Below are 25,786 nucleotides of genomic sequence, written 5' to 3' on the forward strand. Positions count from 1 at the left end.
CTTGCAGCTTATATTATATAGAAGTACATTACGGTGGCACACAAAGTACGTACACACTCACCTGGAGTTTGTGTGCAATTGTACATGTTTTGTGTACTGTACATGGCATCACTGTGTGCATAACCCTAAATATTGATCAATAATAATAATAATAATAATAATAATAATTAATAATATAAGTGTGCTGCTCAATCTTGCTGTGGATTTTGCAACCCACAATGTTAGCCACCCTGCTGGTTAGGCAAATTCATCTATGCCTAATCAACTGGTAAGAGCCGCAGTAGAAAGCTGGAGCGGCGTAATGAAGGGGGAATTTGAGGTGAAAATCTGTCTGAAATCCCTCTTTCATTTTTGCCATGTGAACATACCCTTATTGTACCATTTGGCATTATGTAGGTGGTACTTAGTTCTAAATAGGCATATGGGAAGAATATGCAAATCTGTCTCCCAAGATGTAAACAGGGAGACAGTGCCTCTGTTATGCTGCCCTCTATAGCAAGCAACCCTGAACAACATGCCCGACTTCCCAGAAGCCTTTACTGCATGATGCGAGGTTATAACCAAATCAGTTTCTCAGCTACGGACGGCACCGTTTCTGTCTCTTTGGACGTCATCAGCGCAGCACAGAGAGAACTGATTTGGCTTAAGTGAGAGGCTGTGAGACCAGATTGTTGGGATAACGTCTATCCTTAGGGAGACATAAATAGGCATAGTAAGCCATAATGTTGTCATCCACCTTTATGAGGGTTCTATAATCCTATGAAAAAGTTTGGGCACCCCTATCAATCTTAATCATTTTTAATTCTAAATATTTTAGTGTTTGCAGCAGCCATTTCAGTTTGATATATCTAATAACTGATGGACACAGTAATATTTCAGGATTGAAATGAGGTTTATTGTACTAACAGAAAATGTTCTTCTTCTCTGTCTTTCTGATATTTTTCTTGTCCTACCACTTCTGGGCTTAACAAGAACTGTCCCTGTGGTCTTCCATTTCCTTACTATGTTCCTCACAGTGGAAACTGACAGGTTAAATCTATGAGACAACTTTTTCTATCCTTCCCCTGAACAACTATGTTGAACAATCTTTGTTTTCAGATCATTTGAGAGTGGGCTGTCCATGCTCGGCGGCCATCAAACTTAACTGAACTTGAATTGTTTTGTAAAGAGGAATGGTCCAAAATACCTTCATCCAGAATCCAGGAACTGATTAAAAGCTACAGGAAGCGACTAGAGGCTGTTATCTTTGTAAAAGGAGGATCTACTAAATATTAATGTCACTTTTCTGTTGAGGTTCCCATATTTTTGCACCGGTCAAATTTTTGTTTAATGCATATTGCACATTTTCTGTTAGTACATTAAACCTCATTTCAATCCTGAAATATTACTGTATCCATCAGTTATTAGATATATCAAACTGAAATGGCTGCTGCAAACACCAAAATATTTAGAACTAAAAATGATTAAGATTAATAGGGGTGCCCAAATTTTTTCATAGGACTGTATATACCTCTGTGTTGCCAAAGTCTGATGGTATTTTGTCATTTTCTGGCACCTTATGGTGCTACGTGAGTTCTGTCTGGCTTTACATGGCACTGTATAGTGTATGAAGCATGTGTCCTGAGTTATGTGATGTGGTTTGTGCTCCCCATATGTCAGTGGTTTTAGTGTGTCTGTCCCATCTTGAGTGATAGAAGACCCTAGTGGGACTGTGAGAGGTAAATCATTGAATGAAATTGAATTATTACATTTTGTTTCTATGTAGTATGTGGGAATACCTGAATCTCTGAGTCCATGACGACAAGGAGAATGAGTCCAGAGTGTTGTGCTCACATCTTACATGGATACAAGTTAAACTACAGCAAGGTTACATTTCCTGACCTCACTTATATATCCCAATTTCAGTTCATGTGCCTGAAAGTGTGTACAAATATCAAATTATATGAGGTATTATGAGAGGTGACGGCATTGTCTTTAATAACTGTATGCATCTTACAGTATATTCATAACAGGTTCTGATCACTTTTGGCAATATTACTATGTACTTTGAACTTTGAAGAGTTTTTAGTGATTTGCAAGTATACAGTACATAGCTATTATCTGAATTTTAATTTTATGAGTATTGTAAATATACTTAAGACTGAAGCCCCACATTAAGGTAGCTCTGTGCAGTACCTGCAAAGTGGATGGGGTTCTGCGTAATCCCATTCACACATTGCAGAATACATTTGCAGGAGAAAAGCTGCATTTTCAAATACGCCTATGTTTTTGAAAATCATATCATGTCAATTATACCTGTGGGAACACTAGCTTTTTCCTTATAGGTATAATAGGGGCAGAAAGTCCACAGAGGAGAACTCGAAAATGCAAAGAAAAAAGCTGCTGAAAAAATGTGATGTGTTTCCACTGCAATTTTTTTAACGCACCATTTTTGCTGCGTTAAACTACATGGGGCCTTAGCCTAAAACCCTGATAGGAAATCTTTTGTACGTGTGCCAGAGAGGGCACACAGAGCCCACTCTGCTTGCACACACTTCATCGGCACAGGATTCTCCGTTAGTGAGCAATCCCTTCTTTCATCTGTATGTGCAAATGCACATACGGCTGAAAGCTGTCACTGTAGGCCTTGGGTCCATGCGACCATGGCCTACACTGACTGCAGAGTGTGACCTCTGCCCTGACGCAGGCGTGATGATATAAGTCATCAGCTTCCGCAGTCAAAAGGAGGAGGACGCCCAGCGGCTCTTCATGGGACTTCAGGTAAGTAAAATTCTGTGTGTGTATACTGTGTATGTGTGGAGGGGGGCTACTGTGGAGCATTTAATACAGTGTGGGGAGGGGGGCTACTACGGAAAATTTAATACTGTGAGGGGAGGGAGGCTACTGTGGAATATTTAATATTGTGTAGCAAGGGGGGCTACTGTGGAGCATTTAATATTCTACGGGGAGGGGGCTACTGTGGAGCATTTAATACTGTGTGGGGAGGGGGGCTGCAGTGGAATATATAATACTGTCTGGGGGCCCAAATTGGAGCATATAATACTGTGTGAGGGGCCACTGTGGGATATATTGTACTGTGTGGGGGCCACTGTAGGGCAGATTGTCCTGTGTGGCGTCTCTTCATTATTTATATCACACAGTATCTATTTTATATTAATACAGGCTGTAATAACATTGCACAGTCACTATACAACAGATCCTGCATGATATAAATAGTGAACAGTAATGGTACATTCACACAAAGTAAAATGGAGTGTAATTTGGAGTGTAATTTTTACACGTGTAAAAAGTTTACACGCGAATTTTGGAGTGTTTTTTTTACACGTGGCGTTTCAGTAGCGTTTACGGAGCGTTTTTTGGAGCGTTTACGGAAGTGTTTTTTTACATGCATAAATGCTCCAAAAACGCTCCGTAAACGCTACTGAAACGCCATGTGTAAAAAAAAACGCTCCAAAATACGCGTGTAAATTTTTTACACATGTAAAAATTACACTCCAAATTACACTCCATTTTACTCTGTGTGAATGCACCCTGTTCAAAAGTACCAAGTGCAGAGACCTTTACTTTTCAGTACAAGCTTTGTAAAGCCACATTCACACTACTCAAATTTGTGGATCCATAACTGTCCTCAATTGGACAGAGTATTAAGGTTAAATTGCGGTGTTGGCACTTTGCAATAATTTAGTGGGATTTGGGTTGCAGTTTGAGCACTCGGTCTCAAAATGGTTCGCCATCACTGGCCTAAAGTAAACTAATAGTATACACAGAAGAATACCTATGCCATATTCATATTTATTTCCATCATCTATGCAGCTGCTGTGAAACTACAAACCAAACCATATGAAAATTGCAGACTCTTAAAGGGGCTCTATCACTAGGAAAAGTCATTTTTAACTAATCACACCTTTGCATAACCTTTAGAAAGTCTATTACACACCTACCTTTTGTATGTAGATTGCCTCAATGGTTTCTGAATATGTCCGTTTATATTCATATGCTAATTAGACTAGTGCACGATAGATGGTGCACACCTCTCTCTGCTGTTTTCTATGGGAGGCTGCTGCTGCTGATGACTCGCTTCCTGTTTGCCTCCCACACATAGAAGATAATGGGAGAGAGGAGGCTGCTGGGAACTTCCTGAGCTGGCTGGAGGCTCATTAGCATATGAATAAAAACGGACTTATTCAGACACCACTGAAGCAATCTACATACAAAAGGTAAGTGTGGAATAGACTTTCTAAAGCCTATGCAAGCATGTGATTAGATAAAAATGACTTTTCCCAGTGATAGAGCCCCTTTAAGGCTTGTAGCACACAACACACCTGTAAAAAGCCTTAGGGTGCATTCACACTGAGTAAACGCTAGCTTATTCTGAACGTAAAACACGTTCAGAATAAGCGGCGTCTAAAGCAGCTCCATTCATTTCTATGGGAGTGGGGATACGAGCGCTCCCCATAGAAATGAATGGGCTGCTTCTTTCACTCCGTGCAGTCCCATTGAAGTGAATGGGGAGTGCCGGCGTATACGGCAAGCTCTGCTCATGCCGGAGCGTACACGCCGGCACTCCCCATTCACTTCAATGGGACTGCACGGAGTGAAAGAAGCAGCCCATTCATTTCTATGGGGAGCGCTCGTATCCCCGCTCCCATAGAAATGAATGGAGCTGCTTTAGACGCCGCTTATTCTGAACGTGTTTTACGTTCAGAATAAGCTAGCGTTTACTCAGTGTGAATGCACCCTTAGAGCAACAGCTACTCAGCCATAGTATTAAAATTATGCTGATAGAGCCCCACATATGTGTGAATAGCCTTTAAAAAGGCTATTCAGGCACTGCTAAAGTTATATTAAACTACCCCCCCTTTTTAAAATAAAACTCTAAAAAAAGAATATGTTAAACTTATCTATCGTGCATGGGTGCATGCGTAGAAGCAGTATTAGTAGTAGCAGCATGCTACTGCGCATGCACCCGCGCCATTTTTTATCAATGGCGGTTCGTGAGCGCCGGAGAAAGACAGGACGCGAAGACATCGCTGGAAGAGGAGGTGTGGCTGAAGATGACATCGGACCCTGAATGTCCGCTCATTGTGCACGATAGATAAGTTTAACATATTCTTTTTTAGGGTTTTATTTTAAAACGGAGGAGGGGGGGTAGTTTAATATAACTTTAGCGGTGCCTTTTTAAAGGCTATTCACGCATATGTGGGGCTCTATCAGCATAATTTTGCTGATAGAGCCCCTTTAGGGTGCATGCACACTACGTAACGCCGGGCGTGTATGAGAGCCGTACACGCCGGCGTTACAGCAGGGCTGCCGAACACTTCCCATTCACTTCAATGGGAGCGCTCGTAAACGCCGCTGTTACGAGCGCTCCCATTGAAGTGAATGGGAAGTGTTCGGCAGTCTGCTGTAATGCCGGCGTGTACGGCTCTCATACACGCCCGGCGTTACTCAGTGTGCATGCACCCTTAAATGATAAAATTGTTTTTGCCTGCAGCTGTCAATATGTAAGAACTGCAAACACTGAGCTTCAAGGAAGCCATATCAAATTGTGTGTGGTGTGCTCACCTATTGACAGCTATATTGTGTCAGAATTGAAGATCTATGTATCAAATAATCAAGTGTATTATAGAGTTAATAAACAGAAAACATTGAATCTGTTAACACCTAGACCACCAGAAGTAATACCAGTAAACCTTGCTATAATAATGATAATGTCAAGCAACACACAGCCATGAGAAAAACAAAGTGTAACCTGCTTTAATTCTTTATGTATGGTTTTATGTATCAGGGCATAATACAATTAGGTAAATATAACCTCAGATGAACAATACTTAACTGATACCACAGTGACTTTATTAATAGAGATGAGCGAACAGTGTTCTATCGAACTCATGTTCGATCGGATATTAGGCTGTTCGGCATGTTCGAATCGAATCGAACACCACGTGGTAAAGTGCGCCATTACTCGATTCCCCTCCCACCTTCCCTGGCGCCTTTTTTGCTCCAATAACAGCGCAGGGTAGGTGGGACAGGAACTACGACACCGGTGACGTTGAAAAAAGTAGGCAAAACCCATTGGCTGCCGAAAACATGTGACCTCTAATTTAAAAGAACAGCGACGCCCAGCTTCGCGTCATTCTGAGCCTGCAATTCACCGGAGACGGAGGTTTCCGTCCAGTTAGCTAGGGGTTAGATTCTGGGTAGGCAGGGACAGGCTAGGATAGGAAGGAGAAGACAACCAACAGCTCTTATAAGAGCTAAATTCCAGGGAGAAGCTTGTCAGTGTAACGTGGCACTGACGGGCTCAATCGCCGCAACCCAGTTTTCCGCGGATCCTGAATGGAATACACTGACAGTGTATTCCCGTATACCCGATATATACCCCCGATACCCGTTCCAACGGTGTGCCCCCCCACCTTCACCCCAGAAATACCCTGCAAGTCCCCTAGCAATAGAATTGGGGCTATATACACCCACTATTTTTGCTACTGCCATATAGTGCCATTGTCTCACTGGGAATTCAAAGAATATATTGGGGTTACATATCACTTCAATTCCAGGGAGAAGCTTGTCAGTGTAACGTGGCACTGACGGGCTCAATCGCCGCAACCCAGCTTTCCGCGGATCCTGAATGGAATACACTGACAGTGTATTCCCGTATACCCCATATATACACCCCAAATCCCCGTTCCAACGGTGTGCCCCCCCACCTTCACCTCACAAATACCCTGCAAGTCCCCTAGCAATAGAATTGGTGCTATATACACCCACAATTTTTGCTACTGGTATATAGTGCCATTGTCTGACTGGGAATTCAAAGAATATATTGGGGTTACGTGCACCCACAATTTTTGCTACTGGTATATAGTGCCATTGTCTGACTGGGAATTCAAAGAATATATGGGGGTTACGTGCACCCACAATTTTTGCTACTGGTATATAGTGCCATTGTCTCACTGGGAATTCAAAGAATATATGGGAGTTATGTGCACCCACAATTTTTGCTACTGCTATATAGTTCCAGTTTCTGACTGGTAATTCAAAGAATATATTGGGGTTACGTGCACCCACAATTTTTGCTACTGGTATATAGTGCCATTGCCTGACTGGGAATTCAAAGAATATATTGGGGTTACGTGCACCCACAATTTTTGCTACTGGTATATAGTGCCATTGTCTCACTGGGAATTCAAAGAATATATGGGGGTTACGTGCACCCACAATTTTTGCTACTGGTATATAGTGCCATTGTCTCACTGGGAATTCAAAGAATATATTGGGGTTACGTGCACCCACAATTTTTGCTACTGGTATATAGTGCCATTGTCTCACTGGGAATTCAAAGAATATATGGGGGTTATGTGCACCCACAATTTTTGCTACTGCTATATAGTTCCAGTTTCTGACTGGTAATTCAAAGAATATATTGGGGTTACGTGCACCCACAATTTTTGCTACTGGTATATAGTGCCATTGCCTGACTGGGAATTCAAAGAATATATGGGGGTTACGTGCACCCACAATTTTTGCTACTGGTATATAGTGCCATTGTCTGACTGGGAATTCAAAGAATATATGGGGGTTACGTGCACCCACAATTTTTGCTACTGGTATATAGTGCCATTGTCTGACTGGGAATTCAAAGAATATATGGGGGTTACGTGCACCCACAATTTTTGCTACTGGTATATAGTGCCATTGTCTCACTGGGAATTCAAAGAATATATTGGGGTTACGTGCACCCACAATTTTTGCTACTGGTATATAGTGCCATTGTCTGACTGGGAATTCAAAGAATATATGGGGGTTACGTGCACCCACAATTTTTGCTACTGCCATATAGTGCCATTGTCTGACTGGGAATTCAAAGAATATATTGGGGTTATAAATACCCTCATTTCTTGCTACTGGTATATAGTGCCATTGTCTGACTGGGAATTCAAAGAATATATTGGGGTTACAAATACCCTCATTTCTTGCTACTGCCATATAGTGCCAGTTTCTGACTGGTAATTCAAAGAATATATTGGGGTTATAAATACCCTCATTTCTTGCTACTGCCATATAGTGCCAGTTTCTGACTGGTAATTCAAAGAATATATTGGGGTTACGTGCACCCACAATTTTTGCTACTGGTATATAGTGCCAATTTCTAACTGGGAATTCAAAATGCGCAAGGCTCCCGGAAAGGGACGTGGACGAGGCCGTGGGCGAGGTCGGGGGAATGGTTCTGGGGAGCAAGGTAGCAGTGAAGCCACAGGGCGTCCCGTGCCTACTCCTGTGGGGCAGCAAGCATTGCGCCACTCCACAGTGCCAGGGTTGCTTGCCACATTAACTAAACTGCAGGGTACAAACCTTAGTAGGCCCGAGAACCAGGAACAGGTCTTGCAATGACTGTCGGAGAACGCTTACAGCACATTGTCCAGCAGCCAGTCAGACTCTGCCTCCTCTCCTCCTATTACCCAACAGTCTTGTCCTCCTTGCTCCCAAAATTCCCAAGCTTCACAGAACAATAACCCCAACTGTCCCTGCTCCCCAGAGCTGTTCTCCGCTCCTTTCATTGTCCCTGAACCTGCCCCTCCACGTCACGATTCCACGAACCTAACAGAGGAGCATCTGTGTCCAGATGCTCAAACACTAGAGTCTCCTCCATCTCCGTTCGATTTGGTGGTGGATGACCAGCAACCCACCCTCATCGACGATGATGTGACGCAGTTGCCGTCAGGGCATCCAGTTGACCGGCGCATTGTGCGGGAGGAGGAGATGAGACAGGAGTTGGAAGAGGAAGTGGTGGATGATAAGGACACTGACCCGACCTGGACAGGGGGGATGTCAAGCGGGGAAAGTAGTGTGGATGTTGAGGCAGGTGCAGCACCAAAAAGGGTAGCTAGAGGCAGAGGCAGAGGTCAGCAGCTTAGGCGAAGCCAGGCCACACCCGGAATCTCCCAAGATGTTCCAGTTCGTACCCAGCCCCGAAAAACTGCCACCTCGAGGGCACGTTTCTCGAAGGTGTGGAATTTTTTCAAGGAATGCGCCGAGGACAGATATAGTGTTGTCTGCACAATTTGCCTCTCGAAATTGATTAGGGGCTCTGAGAAGAGCAACCTGTCCACCACTTCAATGCGCCGTCATTTGGAATCCAAGCACTGGAATCAGTGGCAGGCAGCAACGGCAGGACAAAGGCCGCCTGCCGTTCACGCCACTGCCACTGCCTTTGCCTCTGCCACTGCCACTGCTGACTGTGCTGGTGATGCACTCCAGAGGACGAGCCAGGACACCACTTCATCTGCCTCCGCCACTTTGTTGACTTCTTCCTCATCCTCCCCTGTTCCTGTCTTATCTCCTTCTCCTGCACCATCAAAGGCACCATCAGGCGCTTCTTTACAACAACCCACCATCTCTCAGACATTGGAGCGGCGGCAGAAATACACTGCTAACCACCCACACACGCAAGCTTTGAACGCCAACATCGCTAAACTGCTGGCCCAGGAGATGTTGGCGTTCCGGCTTGTTGAAACTCCCGCCTTCCTGGACCTGATGGCAACTGCGGCACCTCGCTATGCCGTCCCTAGCCGTCACTACTTCTCCCGGTGTGCCGTCCCCGCCTTGCACCAGCACGTGTCACTCAACATCAGGCGGGCCCTTAGTTCCACGCTTTGCACAAAGGTCCACTTGACCACCGACGCATGGACAAGTGCATGCAGACAGGGACGCTACATTTCACTGACGGCACACTGGGTGAATGTAGTTGAGGCTGGGACTGCTTCCCAAACTGGCCCGGTGTACCTCGTCTCCCCGCCTAACATTCCTGGCAGGGACACGAGAAGAACACCCCCCTTCTCCTCCTGCTCCACCGCCTCCTCCTCCGCCACCGCCTCCTCCTCCGCCACCGCCTCCTCCTCCGCTGTTAGATTGACCCCAGCTACGAGTTGGAAACGTTGCAGCACTGGCGTTGGTAGACGTCAGCAGGCTGTGCTGAAGCTGATCAGCTTGGGGGACAGACAGCACACTGCCTCCGAGGTGAGGGATGCCCTCCTCGATGAGACGGCAATATGGTTTGAGCCGCTGCACCTGGGCCCAGGCATGGTCGTTTGTGATAACGGCCGGAACCTGGTAGCAGCTCTGGAGCTTGCCGGACTCCAACATGTTCCATGCCTGGCCCACGTCTTCAACCTAGTGGTGCAACGTTTCCTAAAGAGCTACCCCAATGTTCCAGAGCTACTGGTGAAAGTGCGGCGCATGTGCGCCCACTTTCGCAAGTCGACAGTAGCCGCTGCTAGCTTAAAATCTCTCCAGCAACGCCTGCATGTGCCACAACACCGGCTTTTGTGCGACGTCCCCACACGCTGGAACTCAACGTTTCAGATGTTGAATAGAGTGGTTGAGCAGCAGAGACCTTTGATGGAATACCAGCTACAAAACCCTAGGGTGCCACAAAGTCAGCTGCCTCATTTTCACATCCATGAGTGGCCATGGATGAGAGACCTTTGTGACATCCTACGGGTCTTTGAGGAGTCCACAAGGAGGGTGAGCTCTGAGGATGCGATGGTGAGCCTTACAATCCCGCTCTTGTGTGTTCTGAGAGAATCCCTGATTGACATCAGGGATAACTCAGATCACACAGAGGAGTCAGGGATAGCATCCGATCCGTCACAGCTGGAGAGTAGGTCCACACATCTGTCCGCTTCATCGCGTTTAATGGAGGAGGAGGAGGAGGAGGAGGAGGAGGAAGAAGAGTTGTCCGATGATGTGATGGTGATACAGGAGGCTTCCGGGCAACTTCGAATCGTCCCATTGTTGCAGCGCGGATGGGTAGACATGGAGGATGAGGAGGAAATGGAGATTGAACTTTCCGGTGGGGCCAGAGGAGTCATGCCAACTAACACTGTGGCAGACATGGCTGAGTTCATGTTGGGGTGCTTTACAACCGACAAGCGTATTGTCAAAATCATGGAGGACAACCAGTACTGGATCTTTGCTATCCTTGACCCCCGGTATAAAAACAACATCTCGTCTTTTATTCCGGTAGAGGGGAGGGCCAATCGCATCAATGCTTGCCACAGGCAATTGGTGCAGAATGTGATGGAGATGTTTCCAGCATGTGACGTTGGCGGCAGGGAGGGCAGTTCCTCCAGTAGGCAACCAAGTTCTCACCGGTCCACACAAACGAGGGGCACACTGTCTAAGGTCTGGGACACCTTGATGGCACCCCCTCGCCAAAGTGCCGCCACGGAGGGTCCTAGTGTCACCAGGCGTGAGAAGTATAGGCGCATGTTGCGGGAATACCTTTCCGACCACAGCCCTGTCCTCTCCGACCCCTCTGCGCCCTACACGTATTGGGTGTCGAAGTTGGACCTGTGGCTTGAACTTGCCCTATATGCCTTGGAGGTGCTGTCCTATCCTGCCGCCAGCGTCCTATCTGAGAGGGTGTTCAGTGCAGCCGGTGGCATCATCACTGACAAGCGCACCCGTCTGTCAGCTGAGAGTGCCGACCGGCTCACTTTGATAAAAATGAACCACCACTGGATAGAGCCTTCATTTTTGTGCCTACCTGTGTAAAGCACCCCAACATGAAACTCCATCTCTGTACTCAACCTCTCCAATTCCTCCGCATCCTCATACTCATCCACCATAAGCGTTGCACAATTCTGCTAATACTAGGCTCCCTCCACCCTGATTTCCCCCAACTCTGCTGGTTAGAGGCTCCCTCCACCCTGATTTCCCCCAACTCTGCTGGTTAGAGGCTCCCTCCACCCTGCTTTCCCACAACTCTGCTGGTTAGAGGCTCCCTCCACCCTGCTTTCCCACAACTCTGCTGGTTAGAGGCTCCCTCCACCCTGCTTTCCCACAACTCTGCTGGTTAGAGGCTCCCTCCACCCTGATTTCCACCAACTCTGCTGGTTAGAGGCTCCCTCCACCCTGCTTTCCCACAACTCTGCTGGTTAGAGGCTCTCTCCACCCTGCTTTCCCACAACTCTGCTGGTTAGAGACTCCCTCCACCCTGCTTTCCCACAACTCTGCTGGTTAGAGGCTCCCTCCACCATGAATTGGTCCAAACTGGGCTGTTTAGAGGCTCCCTCCACCATGAATTGGTCCAAACTGGGGTTTTTAGAGGCTCCCTCCACCATGAATTGGTCCAAACTGGGCTGTTTAGAGGCTCCCTCCACCATGAATTTGCCCAAACTGGGCTGTTTAGAGGCTCCCTCCATCATGAATTGGTCCAAACTGGGGTTTTTAGAGGCTCCCTCCATCATGAATTGGTCCAAACTGGGGTTTTTAGAGGCTCCCTCCACCATGAATTGGTCCAAACTGGGCTGGTTAGAGGCTCCCTCCACCATGAATTGGTCCAAACTGGGCTGGTTAGAGGCTCCCTCCACCATGAATTGGTCCAAACTGGGCTGGTTAGAGGCTCCCTCCACCATGAATTGGTCCAAACTGGGCTGGTTAGAGGCTCCCTCCACCATGAATTTGCCCAAACTGGGCTGGTTAGAGGCTCCCTCCACCATGAATTTGCCCAAACTGGGCTGTTTAGAGGCTCCCTCCACCATGAATTTGCCCAAACTGGGCTGTTTAGAGGCTCCCTCCACCATGAATTGGTCCAAACTGGGGTTTTTAGAGGCTCCCTCCACCATGAATTGGTCCAAACTGGGGTTTTTAGAGGCTCCCTCCACCATGAATTTGCCCAAACTGGGCTGTTTAGAGGCTCCCTCCATCATGAATTGGTCCAAACTGGGCTGGTTAGAGGCTCCCTCCACCATGAATTGGTCCAAACTGGGTTTTTTAGAGGCTCCCTCCACCATGAATTGGTCCAAACTGGGCTGGTTAGAGGCTCCCTCCACCATGAATTGGTCCAAACTGGGGTTTTTAGAGGCTCCCTCCACCATGAATTGGTCCAAACTGGGGTTTTTAGAGGCTCCCTCCACCATGAATTTGCCCAAACTCTGCTGGTTAGAGGCTCAATCCACCCTGATTTTCAAAACAAATGTTGGTGCCAACCTCAACTTACTACAAGGGCCAAATTCACTGCTGGTGACAAGCTCTCCTCACTCCAAGTGCCAAATACACATGTTTCAAGGTGTTTTCCTACTGTCAGAGAGGTGGTATTGGTGTGTAAAGTGTGTAGTTGTTAGGCTGTGATGTTGGGGTAATAGAGGGTCTTTGGTGTGTTAGATGCCCCCAGACATGCTTCCCCTGCTGTCCCAGTGTCATTCCAGAGGTGTTGGTATCATTTCCTGGGGTGTCATAGTGGACTTGGTGACCCTCCAGACACGGATTTGGGTTTCCCCCTTAACGAGTATCTGTTCCCCATAGACTATAATGGGGTTTGAAACCCGTTCGAACACACGAACATTGAGCGGCTGTTCAAATCGAATTTCGAACCTCGAACATTTTAGTGTTCGCTCATCTCTATTTATTAATAATTAATTAAGTTAAATTTATAAAAACTAGGTCAAAATGCAGAAACAGTGTGTGGAAAAAAATGAAGTGCACTGTTATGAAATGTATATAGGTTATACTATCTAGTTATGTTTTAACTTTTGTATTCATTGTCAGTAGGGTTTTGGTTCCCTGCGTCAGTAGGTCTGTGCTAAGTCTGAGTTTTCTGTTTCCAGTAATGCCAATTTGTATGGTAATTACAAGCCACAATCATCCAACAACTAATTAGTAAGGGAGAGTTCACACGGAGTAACGTGCCGCATGATGTGGCACGTAGACGCCGCGTGAGCTTTTGCGGGCCGTTCACGCTCCCATTGTTTTCAATGGGAGTGTGGATCGTATACGCGGTGCTATTTTGCGGCCGTGATTTTGCGGCCGCAATATACCACAAAAAGAATTGTCAAAAAGCCAAATTTGATATAATTCAACACCAAACAAAAAGGGGGTGGACAAAAGTATTGGCACTGTTTGAAAAATCATGTGATGCTTCTCTAATTTGTGTAATTAACAGCACTTCTTACTTACCTGAGGCACCTAACAGGTGGTGGCAATAACTAAATCACACTTGCAGCCAGTTGAAATGGATTAAAGTTGATTCAACCTCTGTCCTGTGTCCTTGTGTGTACCACATTGAGCATGGAAAAAAGAAAGAAGACCAAAGAACTGTCTGAGGACTTGAGAAGCAAAATTGTGAGGAAGCATGAGCACAACCTTTAGGGTCCATTGACACGGAGTAACGCGAGGCGTTTTTTGTGCTTATTTTGTGCTTATTTTTACGGCTGTAAAAAGACGTTTCCATTGAGTTCTATAGTAAAATACGTCCGTAACGGACGTAAAATTACGGACGTAAAAATACAGGCGTATTTTACTATAGAACTCAATGGAAACGTCTTTTTACGGCCGTAAAAATAAGCACAAAATAAGCACAAAAAAACGCCTCGTGTTACTCCGTGTCAATGGACCCTAAAGGTTGTGCTACCAAGTATTAGGCTGAGGGTGCCAATACTTTTGTCCAGCCCATTTTTGGAGTTTTGTGTAAAATGATCAATGATTTGACTTTATTTCATTCTCTTTTGTGTTTTTTCTTTGCAAGCAAAATAAATGAAGATATTAATACCAAAGAGTTTGTGCTTGCAATCATTTTCTGGAAGAAGAGTATTATCTGACAGAATTGCACTGTGTGCTCTTTTTTTTTTTAATGTAGATTGTGAGCCCCACATAGAGCTCACAATATACATTTCTTCCCTATCAGTATGTCTTTTTTGGAATATGGGATGGAAATCCATGCAAACACAGGGAGAACATACAAACTCCTTGCAGATGGTTTTTCGCCCTTGGCGGGATTTGAACACCAGGACTCCAGCGCTGCAAGGCTGCAGTGCTAGCCACTGAGCCACCATGTGGCCCCCTCAGCAATATGTTCCATAGTGTTCCTTCCACACAGTATAATGCCCCATGGTGGCCCCACCCATTGTCGACTTTCCACACATTCATATGTCCCGTATTGGCCCCTTCACACAGTACTGTATATTGCTCATAGTTGCCTTTCCACACAGTATAATGTCCCATATTGGCCCTTCCACACAGTATTATGCCCCATAGTGGACCACCCACAACCTTTTCAGACCCTAAAGTATAATGATTGGAGGCCCACTTCTCCTGAGCTTTGGCGCACTTCTTGCTGGTTTTTTGGCCCTCTTAATGTCGGCACAGATGTGGGTTACGTCGGCGTCATTATGTGGCACGATGCCGGTCTGACCAACGTGGTGCCACTAAAGAGGCCCGAAGATGGTAGGGAGTGTGCCACAGACCACAGAGTATAATAATAGCAGTATTTGTTGGGGTTCACCCAACAAATAGTTTTGCCGTGGGCCTGTGACCTTACTTACTGATCCCTGCATCTGCTCATGCCGCCTCAGAGGTGGCATGAGCAGGAGTGGGGATCGGTAAGTAAATAGGGCCCATTACCTGTTACCCAGCAGGTAACGGTCTATTAAAAAATTTAAAAAAGCATCAGGAGTCCACTGGCCCCCTAAGCTCTAGGGCCCTGTGGCAGCCGCTATGGCTGCTACGGTGGTACTTACACCATTGGTTGTGTGTTACATGTCCTACCAGTTCATAAATGATGCGTACAATATCTGTGAAGCCAAAGAAACTGAGTACTGTGAAAACGGTATGTGTCAATACAACAGGAGGCAGATGTATGAAGAAAATGGTTATAGCCCTCCTCCAGCATCTAAAATAAAATCTCCAGCAAAACTGGCTGTGATAAGATATGCTGATAACAGTAATGCCCAATAACTTTCCCACACCTGAGTGCCCCAGCGTCATCAAAATGTTTGCATTTGGGTGGAGTTCTTACTATAACACAATATGGGATAGTCAATAGTGCTGAATGCACTATCCCACATGTTTATGTACTAGATTTTAATCATTGTAATGGCTAAAATGAATGAATTCCATTTTTAAAGTATACAATAAATTTATACAATTATAGAAAATGATACCACATCTTTTTTTCCCAGTTCTCTTTTTAGCTCCATTGTATTTTTTAAATAATTGTTATCAGTGAAGCAGTTTTAAAGGCTTTGAGCTTCTGCAGCTGTGCCAGGACTTGCCAATTTCATAAGTAATAGAGAGGTAACATGTCCATCACTAACAGTGCCCCATCATTTTTGTTCATGTTAACCATGAAACATAAGAGAACTCAATACTTTACATCACAAACTGACTTACCTCTCATGTAAAAGTTTTTCATGACCTCTCTAAAATTCTTATGTGTCTGATGCCTAAAGTGCATACTCGTGATGAGATTATTTTACAATACATACAAATCTCCTTTACTGTAATATCTCAGAGTTACAATATGAGATAGAAAAGTTAATGTTTTGCTACATTTTTTGGCTATGTTTGTAAGTTGCTGCAAGAAAGTAAAAGTCTTCAATATGTGCACTGGAAAGTGTATTGCACTTGTGTTTATCCTTATAAGTGTAAGGGAATTACAATAGGAGCAATTCTCCTGTAGCTGCTGGTGAACCCTGGGGGGAGGGGCACAATAGACAGTGAGCCCTAAGCTGAATTCACCCCACTTCCTGCTTGCCGGTCCTATCCTAAGCAATAGGCAGCAACTGGTAGATGGGCCCTGACAACTCAGAACGAAGACAAGACAAACAACAACAAAGGGAGTTTAGCAAGCCAAGGATCCAGTAATAGTCGAGCAACACAGTACAGAATCAAAATCCAAGAGAGTAGTCAAAGGGTTAGCCAGAGGTCAGAGGAAAGCAATACAATAGTAGCAGAAGAGGAGTTAGCAGGGACAATCTCACAATAGCCAACAAGTCTATGAGGGCTGATCTCCAGTATATTGGAAGCCCAAGACCTGACCTAGGCTTGATTGGAAGACAGGCTGTCAATTCACACAGGTAAGGCTAGAAATAACTATTTGATGGACATAAGGAACAAGGTGCAAGAGATGGGTGTGTTGAAAGTTCAGTTACAGAGATAGAGCAGTGTTCACACAGTACAAGGGATGAAACTGAACATACCTCCCACGCCTCAGTGTGCGAGTGTAGGCTGGCGCAGAGACCCGAACAGGCAGAGGCGTTACAATAAGAAAGAAAGCTTCGCTATTTGATGTGTCTAATATGTATGGCATCATTTACTGCCCAGACGATTCTCTAAAAAATTCTTAACTAGTTTTATTACATTGAGATGAAGGTAAACAGTGGGGGATATGCAAGTCTTGCATAACATTGATTGTTTTAGACTTGTTTTTCTCTCTTTACAAGAGAAAGTAATCGTGTAGGAAGGAGGTGAGACAAAAGATTAGGTGTAAAATTCCAGGGTAGTAAGGAGGTTAATAGGTGGTATAAGTTGAGCCAAGACACACTAGAGATGCAGCTATGAAAATATATGACATTCATATGCCCCAAAACTTCTTCAGTCATGTAAACAATTCTGTAAATTACAGTAAAAATACTTAGTCACGATTCTTTTATTGATATGCACAGATAATAAATGGGTTTATCACATAGCTATAATGTGTGTAAGGCAAGGTTACAAAATGAAATGATATGAAGCCTATAGAAAGCAATATAAAAAGCATAAACAAAACATGTTCTTAAAAATTCACTTTTGATGTTTGATTGAGGCTAGTAAAACTTAGTTTCATATTTGTATTTACTGTATTTGTTCATAACAGGACTCGGAGTTTATAGGTACATCCCTCATCATTGTCTCTCCGTTGTAATTGAAGGGAACTTTCGTTGTGTAGCACTTGTTTCTATCATAAGTATAGCAAGTGTTATCCTCTGGTTTACTGCAGTCTGCCTGAGCTGCAAGAATTGTTACGCCACCGATTTCAATTTCCACAGGGTCACATTTTCTGCAACTAAAAAAAATAAATATAAAAGATAAATATTGTTATTTTTGATACACACTAATGTTCAGAATAACTTATTGCATATCAGAGAACAAACACAAAAAAAACATTAGTCATGGCCATACTTCTTCTCATTGAACTTTGCTCATACAACAATTGATGTAAGTTGTAAAATAATGTGTAATGTGCCGATTTATGATTCATTCAGTTGGCAATATTCACTGCTCAGGGTGACTGCTGTGTGCATAGTGCCAAAATGGAACAAAATCATGTTTTCAGCACTAAATATATAAAGCTCACAACAGTGGGATGAGCAAATGAATAAGACCTCAGACTTCATGCAGATATGTGTACTGTGTCCCTATTCCAAAGGTAACCCCTGAACTCTCCACAGTTATACTAAATTGACCTGACAGCACCATTGACCCTTTACCATGCTTTCTTCCCCCTTCTCCACACTTATTTGTGAACACTGTTCCTGTAGTCACCTATCTTTTCCTACTTGGATTAATATCCCAGAGTAAGGAATTACTACATCTATGTAGGAATGGATACATGACAATGACTTGCATCCTGTTAGCCAAGAATGCTATATCCTATAGATTTTTTAAGCTTTTTAAGCTTTTCAATATTTCCACTCTGTTAGAATCCTGCAAAGTGTGAACAGACTACATCTTCTGTGTAGGGGATGTCCTAATAGAGTATATGGGCATGAGATGCCTTTATGAGACAATCCCTTTATATTCAGTTAAGCTTGCATTCTTGAAGTATAAATAAAATATAATTGTTTAATAATGTGTCCTGAGACAAAATATATAGTTATATCTCAATACATTTGGAATCATTAATATTTGTTAAAGAGATTACAGCTTACAGCTTAGTAAAATCATAATGAAAGTTAGTTCTTATTGGAGAAGTTGGATCTGAAATGTTCATTCTGGCTTGCGTTGGAATCCTGTGGACAAAATGCAGAAAAATATGGTATTCATCTTAATATAATAATAATGATAACAATAAGCAACAACATCATAAAGGAATTTGGCTTGTACAAATACGCAACTGCGAACTTTAAAGTGTGTCAAATTAGTAAATAGACAAAATATCCAGTGGGACGACAGAACAGTAATACAGAGCCTTCACCAGAACTACATCAATAAATATCTTGGCATCAACGAAAACGATAGTATTCAGTATGCAAAGATGAAAAAGATTGCACAGGAATACTGTCACTGAGTCTGCCTAGTCTTTAAATCAGAGCTGAACTCAAGGAATAGGATCATAGCAATCAACACTATGGATGTAGAAGTGTACACCTACATATGTTTTTTACATATACAATTTCCTAGGAAGGCATACAAATATTTTAGCAATGGCATAACTAAAGACTTGCAGACCCCTGTGCAAACTTTTGTCTGGGCCGCTCTCTCTACAACAAATTCTTTATAGTGACAGTTATGGGTGCTTCAGTTGTATCTCAGATACTTGAAAGGGATACAACTATAGTACCCACAACTGTGGCTATCAAGAATACAGTGAGTGAGCTGCGCAACGCCTGGTATATAAACAGTACTGAGAGCTGAGTGCTGTGGAAAACAGCTGATCTGCAGGGTCCTAATAGTCTAAGAGAGGCCCCTGCTGATTAACTGTTTTGAACGCTGTGACCCCCTTCACTCTTTACATTGCACAGTATCTGTTTTAGAATTAGCATGCAATGTTTTTTACAGCCTGTGATAATTGTGCACAGATGCTATAAAACAGATGGTGTGTGTGATGTGAATAGTGAATACACCCTGAATACGCCCCACACAGTATAATATGCTCAACAATAGCCCCACACAGTATAACATGCTCCACAATGCCCCCCAATAGTATAATAAGCTCCTCAGTGGCCCCCACACAGTATTATATGCTCCAAAGTGGCCCTCACACATTATAATATGCTCCCAAGACCTGGTACTATAATTATACTCTGAAGTCTCATTAGACTCGAGAGTATAATAACTAGAGACCCAGGGGAAGTGATTAAAAATAACATACTGACCTTACCTCACCTCTTCTGGGCATCCTCACTCTAACCGGCTGTCTTCAGCATCCTCTTCTGTCGGTGTCTGACGTAAATGCTCCCCAGAAGCTCCAGCAGTGACGTCTGGAGTGTGTGACCTGAGTTACAGACTGATAGAGCCCCGGAGAAGATGCTGAACCCAGGAGAGGTGAGTATAAATATTTGTTATTTTTAGTCACCTCACCTGGGCTGGCATCCATTTCCAGCTGTCTGCGGGCCCCAAACCCCACCGGGCCCAAATATGGTTGTACCCCTTGCGATTGTGATTGTTACTCCACTATCTTTTAGAAATGTGGGAGGCAACCTTAGAATCATAATAGTAGTCACCCAAGCAATAGAAGAACATAAAACTTAATGCAGAGTTATACATGACATATTCAATACTGCTGTATGACCACATTACCACCCACTGAATTCATAATCAAAATGGTATTAAACTCAAAAAATCTATTTTTTTTTTAAATGATTCACTCACGTTATTTTAATATCTCTCACTAGAATTTCTTCACTTGGATCATCTTTTGATGGAACAAATCTAGAGGTCATCTTGACACACTTGCACTTGTTGTCCACTAAAACATTGTCTTGGCCACCGTAATAACGACCTGAAAATACATTGTATAATATTCAGTTTTGAATAAGCAATATTTATTTAATGCATACATTGATTTAACCCTTAAAGGGATTCTACCATTAAAACTTTTTTTTTTGTGTGGATAAGACGTCGGAATAGCCTTTAGAAAGGCTATTCGTCTCTTACCTTTAGACATGGTCTCCGCGCGCCGTTTCTTAGAAATACTGATTCTTACCGGTATGCAAATCAGTTCTCTCGCAGCGATGGGGGCGGGCCCTAGCGCTCAAACAGCGGTAGGGGCGTCCCCACCGCTACCAGAGAAGTGTCTCCAGCGCCGCCTCCTTCCTCATCCCTAGCGTCATCTTCAATGTCTTCTTCCGGCACAGGCCTGTAACTTCTAGGCCTCAGGCCTTGAGCAGAGCAGACTGCGCAGGCGCACAGGCCACAGGAAAATGGCCGCTAACAATACTGTGCAAGCGGCCATTTTCCCGTGGCCTGTGTGCCTGCGCAGTCTGCTCTGCCCAAGGCCCGAGGCCTAGAAGTTACGAGCCTGCGCCGGAAGAAGACATTGAAGATGACGCTGGGGACGAAGAAGGAGGCGGCGCTGGAGACTCTTCTCTGGCAGAAGTGGCGACACCCCCATAGCTGCGAGAGAACTCATTTGCATACTGCTAGAAACCGATATTTCTAAGAAACGGCGCAGCGGAGACCACGTCTAAAGGTAAGCGACGAATAGCCTTTCTAAGGCTATTCCTACTTCTTATCCACAAAAAAAAAAAGGTTTTAAAGGGGCTCTATCAGCAAAATCATGCTGCTAGAGCCCCACATATGCGTGCATAGCCTTTAAAAAGGCTATTCAGGCACCGTTAAAGTGGGGGCTCTAGCAGCATGATTTTGCTGATAGAGCCCCTTTAATGGTAGAATTACTTTAAGTACCATCATGGTGTCTATCATAATGATATGTGTATGATAGTGTTGTATGATAGACACCATGATAGTACTTAAGGGTCAAAGCTATATATTGTAAAGGTTGTAATGGATAAAATGGATAACAGTCTATGCTGAACATATGTTCAGAAATGCTATGTATGGGCAGTATTTTGGCATATTATGATTCCTGACCATTGATATATTGATATTAACCAGAGCTATCATACTATTCATCAAAATGTTTATTTGATAATGTAATTAGTGCAAGCAAGATAAATATTTTAAGCCATACAATATGCAAATTTTGCAAACTAGTATCCTTAGGGGGCGTTCACACTACTGTTTTTCACCAAATCCATCACAGGTCCGTTATTTTGGTGGACATAATAATGCGGGGTGCAGTACTTTTGGGTCCGTTGAAAATAAGTTATGACAGATGATAAGTGTGAGTTATTTTTTTAACATTAATGTCTATGGCTAAGGGCTCGTTCACATCTGCGGCCCGGTCTCCGTACTTAGGTTTCCGTTTCCTGCCTAAAACACAGGCAAGATACGGAAACCTGCAGGAGACTTTCTCACCCATTCATTTGAATGGGTGAGAAAGCTGTCCGGCCGTGCGCAAAATGCTCACCGCCGCGAAACCGGGTTTTATAATCCGGACACAGAGTCGGACATGCAGTACTCTGTGTCCGGATAAAAAAATCCGGTTTCGCGGCGGAGACCGCAAAACGCTCACCGCCGCGCACGGCCGGACCCGGTCTATGGTTTCCGTCTTCTGGCATGCAGAAGATGGAAATCATAGAACGGAGACCCCAAACGCAGGTGTGAACCCAGCGTAACAGATGTATGACGGATGGTAGCGGACAGTCATCAGTTATACCATTCCTTATTTCTGTCCTTTTTTTTGATACTAAGAAAGCAGAACAGATGGTATAAAAATGGACATTAACACACTTAGGGCTCGTTCACATCTGCGTCGTCGGTCCTTATTGCAGGTTTCCGTTTCCTGCATAAAACAGATGCAGGAGACGGAAGCCTGCAGGAGACTTTCTCACCCATTCATTTGAATGGGTGAGAAAGCTGTCCGGCCGTGCGCGGCAGTGAGCGTTTTGCGCTCTCCGCCGCGAAACCGGGTTTTATAATCCGGACACAGAGTCGGACATGCAGTACTCTGTGTCCGGATAAAAAAATCCGGTTTCGCGGCGGAGAGCCTAAAACGCTCACCGCCGCGCACGGCCGGACCCGATCTATGGTTTCCGTCTTCTGCCATGCAGAAGACGGAAACCATAGTACGGAGACCCCAGACGCAGGTGTGAACCCAGCGTAACTGATGCTAATGTGTACGTTTTTTTTTTTTTTAACAGATCCATTGATGTCCGTTAGGTGGGCCTTATCATATCAGACATCCAACAGTGATGTGAATGCCGTCCTTATCTGAAAGGGGCTCTGTGTAGGCTACATTATTGTGAAAAAAATGGTCTCCCTATTTGTACAATTTATGGGATACTACAAGATGAAGTGCAAATTAGATGCTTAGAACTATTTCCAATGAAGTTGATATCATTTGGCAGGAATGATGTCATAAGTGCCTAAATTGAGCAAACCTCAGGGCATCTCATACTGAAACACCATTTTTCTCTGTACTGACTCATCACCTCCACTTGATGTAAAATTGCCACGCTGGTGCCATTCAATTTCAGCTTAAAGTTGGTAATGTTGGAAATACATGTAATGTTGAGTTTGCATTAATTCATGTCATTTTACTGTACACAACATTGTAACTATGAAATCAATAACTCCAGGCAGATAGTTCACAGCTTGAAAGGAATGATGGTATAGAAGAACTAGATACACACATTGAGACACATTTATTACTTCTGTCCTAAAGTTCAATATGACTTCATAACTAAACTTTACAGATAGCACACTGCATAATAAATTTGCTAAATTATGCTAGAAATGTTTCTCATTTCTTATCTACTAGCTCTTAGGGATACTTCACATCAATATTTTGCTAACAAATTTATATGGTGCAGGCTGTTAATAAATGTGGCTCATTTTATGGCATCTTAGCAGCATGTTTTTATTAGACAACTTGGAAAAGTGTTAGGGCAGGTGTCAAAGGGGTCATACCACGCTTAGCCATGGCTACCCAAACCATGGCAAGTACTACTTTTGACTACTGGGGCTGGACCACACCCTGTACAAGTACCCTAAGACATAAGTCCCACTTTACATTACCTGGAAAGTGAATGGGATTCTGGCTAATGCCATCCACACATATCAGAAAAAAATCTGTAGAGGAAAAGCATAATCCGTGTTTCTGAACATTGTAGCTGTCAATTATGCATGTGGGATGCTAGTGTTTTCTCTATAGGTATAAGAGCAGAAATAACTCTGAAAAAAACACAATAAAAAACACTGCAGAAAAATGCGTTTCCCCTGCAGTTCTTTCTGCAGCTGTTTTTTGTTGCATATCACTACATACGGCTTTAGCCTTGAACACATAATCGGTAGTAATGGTATTATATGTTTAATAGTGTGCTGTCTAATCGGTGCCCATATACCGAAACCCTCTCCAAAAGTTATGTTGTTTGTGGCAGTCATCGGGCCTGTTCAAGAACACAGTTTTTGCACTTAAAGCGTAATTAAACTTTTCTTTCATAACTCCAAACTTTGGATGAAAAAATATATTTAATGTTAAAAAAAAGTGCCTATTTCTTTATTTATTTGGCTCTTTCTGTAACTAATGAAATATATGAAGAGAGGAGTAGAAGGTAAAGGAGAGCTCCTCAGAGAAACATCAACAATATATGGAGACAGGTTTTTTTTTCCGAAACACAGCTGGGTTGTAAAAAATTAGTATTTAGCTGTCTCCAGACATAAATTACATATTTAGACTGAGACACCACATTGCGGAAATGCAGCATTTTTGTTGCAGATTTTGCTGCGTTTTTTTTTTTGTTTTTTTTTTTAGCAAAAGTCAGGAGTGGAATTAACAGAAGGGAAATGTCTAAGGGAATATTTACTATTTTCTATTTGTTTTCAAGCCAATCCTGACTTTGCTTCAGAAAACCAGAACAAAATTTTCAACAAAAAACGCGTTTCTGCAATGTGAGACCTTAGCTTTAATGCTATTGACAGTCTCATATCTCTGTCTTTTTCACCTCTCTCCCCTCTTCCCTCCATAGAGCCTGTAGTAAACTGAGACTACTTATGTAAGGGAGCATGACAGAATGAATCAGTAAGAAGAAGTAAAAAGAGGAAAAATAGTTAAAGACACATGCACTTTTCTTTAGTAAAGGGTATATCAATGTATGTACTATTAATTTATTATTAAACACATAAAGTTTGCTTACACTTTAAACTATAACTATATTAAGCCTAGGGCTAAAGAACAATTTTGTCCGTGGCTCTTGTCACGCAAACAAAGATCACCAGGTCGCTCTGCGACTCCATCACTTATGTTAGGACCTTAAAGGACCGCAATTTGTAGTTTGCTATTAGAAGTTGTGTCACCGACTCAATGTGTTTCCATTGACTAACATTAGTAAAGAAGTTGCAGGGCAGCCCAGAGATCTTTGGTCACATGATGGGAGTTGCAGCCAAACTGGTAGTGTAACCCTAGCCTAACAGTGAATTTTTGACTAGTATATTCAAACAAAAACACTATGTAAAAGCAAGCATATAAATCAAATTAAACATTTCTTTTGTTGCATTATGGCAAATCGATGTCCTGTGTAGTAAAATATCAGAAGTATCACCAGGTAACATTTTCAATGTTGTGAAATACAAAATTTAATATTTTTAATAATTAAGAGCAAATGTATACTTGGATGGTTTTCTGCATAAATTTCTGCAACTTTTCATAATGGACCCTGGAGAAATCCATGCACATGTTGAAAAAGCAACTTATGCAGATGAATTAATGTTACTGTTGCAGAATTTTTTCATGACAAGTGTTAATATATCCTTATATTGCTTCATTATGCATTGCCTAGCGTAAAATAGTTTCATGCCTTTGTAAAGAAACACAATATACAACCACTTCACCTACCTGTTACGCATACAGCAAAGAGGAGCAGCATTGCTGCCTGGAATACATTGAACCTCTCCATTATTCCTCTCCTTCTTCTAATGAAGTCGTCCAAGACTGAATGAGCTATAAAGATAAGGGTGAGGGGTACTTTCTGAAACTGGCTACTACTTAAAAATAACATCTTGGTTTCAGTATTGTAAACAGATGTTACTTTCATGAACTGCAGCAAGTGTTTTTCTGCAGAAATACTATGGCAAGTCAAATAAAGAACTGCTTCATAATCTGTGACAGACATTAATACATATTAGAATGATCACAAAATCCTAGCATGATATATATATATATATATATATATATATATAT

At 43.3% G+C, this 25,786-nt stretch overlaps 1 protein-coding gene across 1 annotated transcript; it reads right to left on the reverse strand.

Annotated features, from left to right (window-relative positions):
• Nucleotides 1-17,419: 17,419 nt before the first annotated feature.
• Nucleotides 17,420-25,548, reverse strand: JCHAIN (joining chain of multimeric IgA and IgM). The gene is made up of 4 exons (XM_075265050.1): nucleotides 25,442-25,548; nucleotides 20,356-20,485; nucleotides 18,693-18,773; nucleotides 17,420-17,827 (listed from the first exon to the last, which is right to left on the reverse strand). The coding sequence occupies exons 1-4, from the start codon at nucleotides 25,500-25,502 to the stop codon at nucleotides 17,617-17,619; spliced, it is 483 nt and encodes a 160-aa protein (XP_075121151.1). The 5' UTR covers nucleotides 25,503-25,548; the 3' UTR covers nucleotides 17,420-17,616.
• Between the last annotated feature and the right edge of the window lie 238 nt (nucleotides 25,549-25,786).

This window comes from Leptodactylus fuscus, chromosome 1, assembly GCF_031893055.1.
Source record: "Leptodactylus fuscus isolate aLepFus1 chromosome 1, aLepFus1.hap2, whole genome shotgun sequence".
In the NCBI taxonomy this organism is placed as follows: domain Eukaryota; kingdom Metazoa; phylum Chordata; class Amphibia; order Anura; family Leptodactylidae; genus Leptodactylus; species Leptodactylus fuscus.

Bases quoted from the DNA above. Each gene is read 5' to 3' on its own strand.
- JCHAIN (XM_075265050.1), bottom strand. From the start codon at position 25,502: ATGGAGAGGTTCAATGTATTCCAGGCAGCAATGCTGCTCCTCTTTGCT. The intron at 20,486-25,441 runs GTAGGTGAAGTG...ATGTATTTTCAG, and splicing joins CTTTGCTGTATGCGTAACAG to GTCGTTATTACGGTGGCCAA. The intron at 17,828-18,692 runs GTAAGCTGTAAT...TATTTTTTTTAG, and splicing joins CATTATGATTTTACTAAGCT to TTGCAGAAAATGTGACCCTG.